General features: G+C 43.3%; 1 protein-coding gene and 1 long non-coding RNA gene across 2 annotated transcripts in view; one reads left to right on the top strand and one right to left on the bottom strand.

The window, feature by feature from the left end:
- Positions 1 to 10,000, top strand: part of rassf4a (Ras association domain family member 4a) — a 35,252-nt gene that overhangs the window by 19,976 nt on the left and 5,276 nt on the right. The window contains exons 4-5 of the mRNA XM_062519420.1: positions 8,479 to 8,618; positions 9,089 to 9,168. Of these exons, the coding sequence (XP_062375404.1) occupies positions 8,479 to 8,618; positions 9,089 to 9,168 (220 nt within the window). The remainder of the gene's footprint in view (positions 1 to 8,478; positions 8,619 to 9,088; positions 9,169 to 10,000) is intronic.
- On the bottom strand, positions 2,160 to 3,314 carry LOC134063732 (uncharacterized). Its single transcript, XR_009936193.1, has 2 exons — positions 2,957 to 3,314; positions 2,160 to 2,717 (listed from the first exon to the last, which is right to left on the bottom strand). It is a non-coding gene; the product is annotated as an uncharacterized LOC134063732 (long non-coding RNA).

Below are 10,000 nucleotides of genomic sequence, written 5' to 3'. Positions count from 1 at the left end.
CAATATCCATCTGAGTCATCTTCAGAACCCCACCTGCTGCACAGCTCATAGGCTCATAGTCACGTGTGTGTGTGTGTGTGTGTGTGTGTGTGTGTGTGTGTGTGTGTGTGTGTGTGTGTGTGTGTGTGTGTGTGTGTGTGTGTGTGTGTGTGAGGTGAGTAATTGCATGAGAAAGTGTGAGAAGTGTTTTGTGTAGCCTAATCTGTTTTCTCCTTGTACCTCTGCCACCATCATTAATTCTGCCCACCCCCCACTAATGCAGCTCAGACAGAACATGTGGAAATCTCTCTTATCTTCTGCATTTACAATTAACAAAATTGTGAAGTTACTGTAACATGTCCAATTCGGGGGAAACCTAGTTGGCCAAACTGAGTGAACATCTCCCTCTGCTGTCTGCTTACTGTAAGTGCACAACGACTGAGTTTCTGTGAGAACACGAGGAGCTTTGTTTGCTCTCACTCTGACTACACTTTGCTCTCACTGTGAATATAATACACTTTGCTCTCACTCTGAATACACTTTGTTCTCACTCTACTAAAGATGTTGAACCAGCTGATATGCCATCACCACTGGATCAGGTAGCCACTATCAAATCTAGACTTTGCAAGCTATCCTTTGATGCTTTTTTAATCTTTTCATTTTATTTTTGGTCAGTGTTATTATGGCTGTATGTGTTCCTTCCTTGTGTCTACCTCTGCTTAGGTGCGCTGTTGGTGTTGAACTTGATCAGGAGCACCTGGCCAGATGATTGATCAGGAGTTAAAGCAATCTCATTAGGCAAGTCCTAAATATTAGAAAGCCAGATAGAGCATTGGGGTGCCAGAACGTACTGTACGTAAATAGCGCCGGCATCATGGGCAGCAATCACTGGAGAAAAACAGTAAATAAGGCCGCACTATGCGTACTGTAAATAAGGCCGCACTATGCGTACTGTAAATAAGGCCGCACTATGCGTACTGTAAATAAGGCCGCACTATGCGTACTGTAAATAAGGCTGCACTATGCATACTGTACATAATCACCATTTATGCCACAGACACGTTTCGTTGTTCTGCCTTCCTCAGTGAACACACTGAACGCCGAAACGCGTCTGTGGAATAAATGGTGATTATTTATGCATAGTGCGGCCTGTTTTTCAATTGTAGCTTATAATTTGGTCAGCACTCTAAAAATAATATAACTCTTGAGTGAAGCCTGCTCCTACCCTTATCAAAAATCACTGGATGCCAATGGAGATAACAGGTACAGTATCTCTGATTGGAAATTAAATTAGACAGGTGTCTCTGATGGCTGGCTATAGTGTTGCCCATAGACAGTAAAGTGTTTGCCCTCTGCAATATGGCGGCTGTGTTCATGTATGCCATGACAATAATTATGTTATTTTATTACACGGCTCCTGGGTAACACTCCATAATAAGGGTCCTTAATAAATAGCAAACTAGTCATTAACTAACCCTTTATTAAGATGTGTTAATTGTTACTTAAATATGTACATGTATTTGCTACAAGTTAATGTTTTTTCATCATTAATTAATTAATTAGTCTTCTACTTTTGTCTGAACCTGAGCCTCACATTTAGCGTAGTTTTCACATAAAATTGCTACATCTTTCAGCTTTGCCTGTTTTGTTTTTTCGAGGACCTTTGTGAACCTTGTGATCATTCTTTTCCAGTGTGAGAGACCCATACTGGTAGTTATATATTACTAATATTAATGATGTAAAAAAACATTAACTTGTGGCAAATAGATTTTAGTAACAATTAACAAATATTAACAAAGGGCTAGTTAATGACTAGTTTGCTATTTACAGTATTTAGAATGGCCATGAGTCTCAGTACGCTATGTGGTAGACTCAAGTCCAGAATTCATGAGATTCGGTACTGTAGGGAAGACGTACAACACAGGTGTGTAGAGAGGATGTTCCTACTTGTTTACGATTATGTTTATCTGATCTCATACAAGATCTAGACTTGTAAAAGCTCACTGTGTACTCTGTAAACAGTAATAAACCGCTCACTGTGTACTCTGTAACGGTAATAAACCGCTCACTGTGTACTCTGTAAACCGTAATAAACAGCACTCTGTACTCTGTAACGGTAATAAACAGGACTAATGACTCTAGAGCTGGGGTTTGGGCTGGGCTACAGAGTGAAAGCTAGACAATGGCAACTCATTTTATTATAAACATTCAACAACAAAGGATCCCACTCCACAATAAATAGTGCAGAAAGAAAGTCCATTGTGTGTGTGTGTGTGTGTGTGTGTGTGTGTGTGTGTTAAAGCATCCAGAGTGTTGGCATGAAATTGTCTGTGTGACCTGTACGCTGTGCCTGAGTCCGAGGCCGTACATCTGTTTGCGAGTGCCGGTGTGTGAGTGTGCGTGTGTGTGTTTGCACTGCCCTGTGTGTGTTCGCTGGTGTGTGTGTGAACGACCAGTCCAGCGGGTCTCTGCTGCTGCTGTTGTTGTTGTTGTTGTTGCTGGCGGCAACAGGAGCATGGCGTGGCCGCACTACTCGACACCTGGCGTGGGGGTGTGGCCTCTGGCCGCGGGGCGACCTGATTGGTCCAGGTAGGGCAGAGGTGGGCCGGGCCAGGGCTCTGATGGACGCAGCGTAGTCGTCCAGGGATGGGGGGGGGCAGGGGGTGGACACGTCCTCCAGACACTCAGAGATGGTGGGCAGGAGGGGCGCGTGGAGAAGAAGCCGCTGCGGTTTCATCCTAGAACACACACACACACACACACACAACACACAGGTGAGTTAGTCAGTGCTGAAACGCCACACATAAACATACTTTGGTGTCAAGTCAAGTCAAGTGTCAAGTGTGTTTCTGTACGTGTCAAGTGAAGCAGTAATGTACAGTATGTGTGTGTCAGTGTCTATACATGTTAAGTAGTGATGTACTGTATGTGTGTGTTTGTGTGTATATGTGAGCGCAGGAGAGAGGGATGAACTCACCTATGGTGGACCAGCGAGTGTGTGTTGGTTCTGCACAGCTACTGGGTTTAGGTCCAGAGGTGTGTGTGTCCGTGAATTTCTTCAACTGAGGTTCAGCGGTAGTCCAGCAGCGTCAAGCTGACCACTGTCCAGTGACCAGTCTTGTTCAAAGGTGTGCCGTAAGAGGTCAATCGCTGTTGAGAGTGAGCCGTAAGAAGTGTTCTCTCTCTACTCCCGCAACCGCTGTTGCAGTAGGTCCAATACAGCCACGTCTGTCCTCTGAGAGATCTGTGTGTACAGTGTGTGTGTGAGGTTGCTGTCCGAGCTTGAGCGTCCAGTCGAGTGGGAGTGTGTGTGTGTGTTGTCGCACCGTAGCTCTGCTCTGAGAGGTGAGTGTGGAGCACTGGAACCAAGTCAGGCTTATATAGAGGAGCGGATGCCTGGAGAACGCCTTAGCCATAGGCAGAGCCAGCGAGGGTGTGTGTGTGTGTGTGTGTGTGTGTGTGTGTGTTCGTACATGTGCCAGAGTGGGCTAATTATAGATGAGAGCTGACCTTGCCTCTCGCTGCAGGAAATGTGTGTGTGCTGGACTGAGGGTGTACAGGAAGTGTGTTTGTGTGTGTGTGTGTTTGTGTGTGTGTGTGTGTGTGTGTGTGTGCAGGCATAGAAGGGCGGAGGTGTGTGTGAGTGTGGGGTGGAGGGGCTTCCCTCATTGTTGCAGCTGTGCTGCTATGTTTACAATTCACCAACAATAAGGGCCTGGGATCACTGGTCCCACCTATCACACACACACACACACATACACACACACACACACACACACACACAAATATGTGCGAGCGTGCGCTCAGACACAGCACTGGAAAATATGCCTACATCGGTAGAGCGATATAGAAACATTGTGTGTGCTGGGTTGCTGTGTTTGCTTTTAGGACTTTCAGAGAGTTTTCCCAAAGCCACTCATGTTGTCTTGCTGATTTAGATGTAAGCTGTCAAGGACTGTTTTTAGTCAATATCACACACCTTTCTGGCCACCCCACCACAAAGGCCTGCCTGATCATGGAGCACTGCACTGATGGTTGTCCTTCTGGAAGGTTCTCCCATCTCCTCAAAGGCCTAAAGGAGTGCTTCACTGATGACTATCTTTCTGGAAGGTTCTCCCATCTCCTCAAAGGCAGGACTAGTGGAGCACTGCTCCTGGAAGGTTGACCCATGTAGGTTGACCCATGTAGGTTGACCCATGTAGGTTGACCCATGTAGGTTGACCCATGAAGGTTGACCCATGTAGGTTGACCCATGTAGGTTGACCCATGTAGGTTGACCCATGAAGGTTGACCCATGTAGGTTGACCCATGCAGGTTGACCCATGTAGGTTGACCCATGTAGGTTGACCCATGAAGGTTGACCCATGTTACAGTCAGCCAATGCAACACAATGACAACCAAACGTCACAAAGCTTGTATATCTAGGGGTATTTATTACAAAAAGGATAATAATACAAATAACGAGTTTTAAGGAAAAACGGGGGAAAAGGCAATAAACATAGTAGAAACAACGGTGAAGGAAGCTTCTCCCATCAACACAAAGGCCTAACTGGTGGAGGGCTCCTTCTGGAAGGTTCTCCCTTCTCCTGACAGGCCTTATTGATGGAACGCATCACTGACGGCATTCCTTATGGAATGTTCTCACTGGATAGTGACCAGAGCCATATAAAGAGAGAGTTGCGACAACTCCATTGACGCTAATGTTCCATATACAATAGTTCCCGGAAGTTAGGATCAAACACTAATAGCGTTCTCATTAAAAGACGGTTATTCTAACGAACAGTCAATCGCTTCCGGGAACTATTTGAACTATTTGAAGTTACACAAACCACGTCACAAACCGAATTTTCTGTACCCGGGTTGTCGCAACTCTCTCTTTATATGGCTCTGATAGTGACCATTGGGTGCTTGGTTACCTGCCTGACCAAGGCCCTGCTCCTTTGTCCCAAGCGTGTAAACAGGAGTGTGCTCTTCCTAATTGTGTCCAGTGAATTCAGTAAGACACAGGACAGCTCAACCTCCAGTAGTACACATCTCAAGGGTCCTAATTGTGTCCAGTGAGTTCAGTAAGACACAGGACAGCTCAACCTCCAGTAGTAAACATCTCAAGGGTCTTAATTGTGTCCAGAGAAGTCAGTAAGACACAGGACAGGTCAACCTCCAGTAGTAAACATCTCAAGGGTCTTTGATAAGTAAATGTTCAGAGGTCCCTATATGAAAAATAACTACTATAGAAAGCTTATTGTATTTCTAAGTGGTTTTTTTTTAACCTTCCTGTTGTGTTTGTTTCACGTTTATCCAAATATCGAACCCCAAATGAAAATTATCAAAATGTGTTTTGTATGTTCAGATATCCTGTGTTAACCGTGGATTATCCTGTGGAACTACTCCTGGAGTTGACCAGAGTGTCATGACTTAATATAACAAATATGTGTGTGTGTGTGTGTGTGTGTGTGTGTGTGTGTGTGTGTGTGTGTGTGTGTGTGTGTGTGTGTGTGTGTGTGGCCCTGTCTCCACTCCTTGTGCCAGTGCATATGTTATGCTATGGTACCTTGCTCAGCATTTTCTAGTAGTGACCTCACACACATCCACATACTGTTAGGTCACCGTCATATCTACAGTACAAGGTCTCACACCCAGACCCACATATACATGCATGCTCAAATCCCACACCTCACACATACACACATACACACACTGATTAAGGCATGACCACACACACACACACACACACACACACACACACACACACACACACACTCTGAGCCATGACTTAGCTTTGGAGGGAGTCAGGTCACCAGGAGCAGGCCGCACCCACAGACAGTTTTCCGGAGATTTCCGGATTCTTTGGCTGCACTGGTGGAGAACTGCATGGAGACCGCTGCCTCTCAGCACGTACTCATGGAACAGAAATGTGTGTGTGTGTGTGTGTGTGTGTGTGTGTGTGTGTGCTCTATGTGTGTGTGTGTGTATGTGTATATGTATGTGTGTACTCTATGTGTGTGTGTGTGTGTGTGTGTGTGTGTGTGTGTGTGTGTGTTTGTATATGTGGGTGTGTACTTGGCACGTGAATGTGAGAACATTTTAGCGTGTCTGCATATGTGATGCTATATGTGTGTGTTTATAGGGTCGTGGGCACGTGTCAGTGATAATGTATTTAGCATAACCCTATTGATATTGATGTACTTGTATGTGTACGTGTGTGTGCGTGTACGTTTGTGTGTGTGTGTGTGTGCGCTGCAGACACGCACGTAGTCATTGGAAACAAAGGAGAACAGGCGCCAGAAGGAAGAGCTCCTCCTGATAAAAATCATTAGTCACTGTGGTGATCATTAGTGCAGTTTATTAGCTTAATCTCACTGCGGTGATCATTAGTGCAGTTTATTAGGTTAATCTCACTGCGGTGATCACTATTGCAGTTTATTAGGTTAATCTCACTGCGGTGATCATTATTGCAGTTTATTAGGTTAATCTCACTGCGGTGATCATTAGTGCAGTGATCATTAGTGCAGTTTATTAGGTTAATCTCACTGCGGTGATCATTAGTGCAGTTTATTAGGTTAATCTCACTGCGGTGATCATTAGTGCAGTTTATTAGGTTAATCCCACTGCGGTGATCATTAGTGCAGTTTATTAGCTTAATCTCACTGCGGTGATCATTATTGCAGTTTATTAGCTTAATCTCACTGCGGTGATCATTAGTGCAGTTTATTAGGTTAATCTCACTGCGGTGATCATTAGTGCAGTTTATTAGGTTAATCTCACTGTGATCATTATTGCAGTTTATTAGGTTAATCTCACTGTGATCATTGTTGCAGTTTATTAGGTTAATCTCACTGTGATCATTATTGCAGTTTATTAGGTTAATCTCACTGTGATCATTATTGCAGTTTATTAGGTTAATCTCACTGCGGTGATCATTATTGCAGTTTATTAGGTTAATCTCACTGCGGTGATAATTATTGCAGTTTATAGGTTAATCTCACTGCGGTGATCATTATTGCAGTTTATTAGGTTAATCTCACTGCGGTGATCATTAGTGCAGTTTATTAGGTTAATCTCACTGCGGTGATCATTAGTGCAGTTTATTAGGTTAATCTCACTGTGATCATTAGTGCAGTTTATTAGGTTAATCCCACTGCGGTGATCATTAGTGCAGTTTATTAGGTTAATCTCACTGCGGTGATCATTAGTGCAGTTTATTAGGTTAATCTCACTGCGGTGATCATTAGTGCAGTGATCATTAGTGCAGTTTATTAGGTTAATCTCACTGCGGTGATCATTAGTGCAGTTTATTAGGTTAATCTCACTGCGGTGATCATTAGTGCAGTTTATTAGGTTAATCCCACTGCGGTGATCATTAGTGCAGTTTATTAGCTTAATCTCACTGCGGTGATCATTATTGCAGTTTATTAGCTTAATCTCACTGCGGTGATCATTAGTGCAGTTTATTAGGTTAATCTCACTGCGGTGATCATTAGTGCAGTTTATTAGGTTAATCTCACTGTGATCATTATTGCAGTTTATTAGGTTAATCTCACTGTGATCATTGTTGCAGTTTATTAGGTTAATCTCACTGTGATCATTATTGCAGTTTATTAGGTTAATCTCACTGTGATCATTATTGCAGTTTATTAGGTTAATCTCACTGCGGTGATCATTATTGCAGTTTATTAGGTTAATCTCACTGCGGTGATAATTATTGCAGTTTATAGGTTAATCTCACTGCGGTGATCATTATTGCAGTTTATTAGGTTAATCTCACTGCGGTGATCATTATTGCAGTTTATTAGCTTAATCTCACTGTGATCATTATTGCAGTTTATTAGGTTAATCTCACTGCGGTGATAATTATTGCAGTTTATTAGCTTAATCTCACTGTGATCATTATTGCAGTTTATTAGGTTAATCTCACTGTGGTGATAATTATTGCAGTTTATTAGCTTAATCTCACTGTGATCATTATTGCAGTTTATTAGGTTAATCTCACTGCGGTGATAATTATTGCAGTTTATTAGCTTAATCTCACTGTGATCATTAGTGTAGTTTATTAGGTTAATCTCACTGCGGTGATCATTAGTGCAGTTTATTAGGTTAATCTCATTGCGGTGATCATTAGTGCAGTTCATTAGGTTAATCTCACTGCGGTGATCATTATTGCAGTTTATTAGCTTAATCTCACTGCGGTGATCATTATTGCAGTTTATTAGGTTAATCTCACTGCGGTGATCATTAGTGCAGTTTATTAGGTTAATCTCACTGCGGTGATCATTAGTGCAGTTTATTAGGTTAATCTCACTGCGGTGATCATTATTGCAGTTTATTAGGTTAATCTCACTGCGGTGATCATTAGTGCAGTTTATTAGGTTAATCTGATTTTAAATTTGATTCATCTGATTTTTTTATCCACTACAGTATGTGTGTGTGTGTGTGTGTGTGTGTGTTCTCCATGAAAGCTTTACTGTAAATGCCTGACTCCTGTTTGTCCTCATGGGGCAGGAGAAGAACCAGCTGATTGTGGAGGGTCTACTCAACATCTGTTGGGGTCTAAAGCGTCCAATCAGGCTTCAGATGTATGATGACAACCAGCGATTCCACTACAACCACTCTACAATGTGGCCATCTCACCTCTCCAATAGGTGTGTGTGTGTGTGTGTGTGTGTGTGTGTGTGTGTGTGTGTGTGTGTGTGTGTATGTGTGTGCGTGTCTCGGGGTATTTTTCATTCACCATTAATCAAGATTAAGAAGTGTATGCTTGTAAGGTGTAGGTCTCTAAGCAGTGTATATTGTGTGTGTGTGTGTGTGTGTGTGTGTGTGTGTGTGTGTGTGTGTGTGTGTGTGTGTGTGTGTGTGCGCACACCTGTAGCTTGGCAGTAGGTTTCTTAGTAGTGAGTGTGTGTGTGTTTGAAAGAGATAGTTTGTGTGTGTGTGAGTGTTTATTTGTGCGCCTAGTTTGGTTGTAGGTCTCTTAATAGTGTGTTTGTGTGTTTGTGTGTGTGTGTGTGTGTGTGTGTGTGTGTGTGTGTGTGTGTGTGTGTGTGTGTGTGTGTGTGTGTGTGTGTGTGTGTGTGTGTATGTGTGTGTGTGTATCGTGTCTGTTCTTTTTTAGGAATGAGCAGCTCTGCTGCACTACCATGCCCTCTCTGGAGTCCAACAACAACACTCCTGACCTCACCACATCAGAGCCTAGTGTGTATTTTACACCTGATCTCACCACATCAGAGCCTAGTGTGTATTTTGGAATGCCTCATGGGTCCACTTTTGGGCCACTGACAATTTTATCTGTGTGTGAGAGGTGTGTGTGTGGGGGGGGGGGGGGTGGGGGGGGGCTCTGTGTGTTTTCACTTTCCAAATCACTGCTGCTTTGGGCTTAAAGTGTGTGAAATGTTGCTCTGCTCAGACATGGCTTTTGTGGGAAAGCTGACTGTACCCACCCTGTTGTATTGTTCCCTCAGGAAGTAGCAGACAAAGCCTGTTCAAGCCCATCATGTCTACTGGCAGCCAGTGTCCCATTTATGCTTACGCTAGGCACTTGGATAGCCACAAATGTTCTAGTGAGACACTTCAATAATGTTCCAGTTACAAACACCTATGGACATCTACTGTAAAGAATAATGGCCGCCATAATGGTCGACAGAGGTCAGAGGTCGCCAAACGGAATGAGACAGAGCCAAAGTTTTTTCATCCACAAAGTCAATACTTTGATACATTAACATTTTGATACAACAAAATACAACAAGACACTTCCAGGCCTCTAGAAGACACCAACAACAACAAAACACCAACAAAACACCTTTATCTTAAATGTAAAAGTTTAGTCCAGTTTAGTCTAAAGGCTTAGTTCCCAAAACCGTTATGTGCTAGTTGTGTCAGGTTTTGTGAGAATGCTACTTGAATAGCTAACTGAAGCGAGTAGGCTATAGCTGATGAGGGATAGCTGAAGGGAGCATGTGGCTGATGCTGGATCCTCTGTCCTCTGTAGCCTCTTTAGATATGTAAATAGGCCTACTGTAGATAGACA

Source organism: Sardina pilchardus, chromosome 18 (genome assembly GCF_963854185.1).
Source record: "Sardina pilchardus chromosome 18, fSarPil1.1, whole genome shotgun sequence".
Classification (NCBI taxonomy): Eukaryota; Metazoa; Chordata; class Actinopteri; order Clupeiformes; family Clupeidae; genus Sardina; species Sardina pilchardus.
Note: the sequence above shows the minus strand (reverse complement) of the source record. Positions and strands in the feature narration are given on the sequence as shown.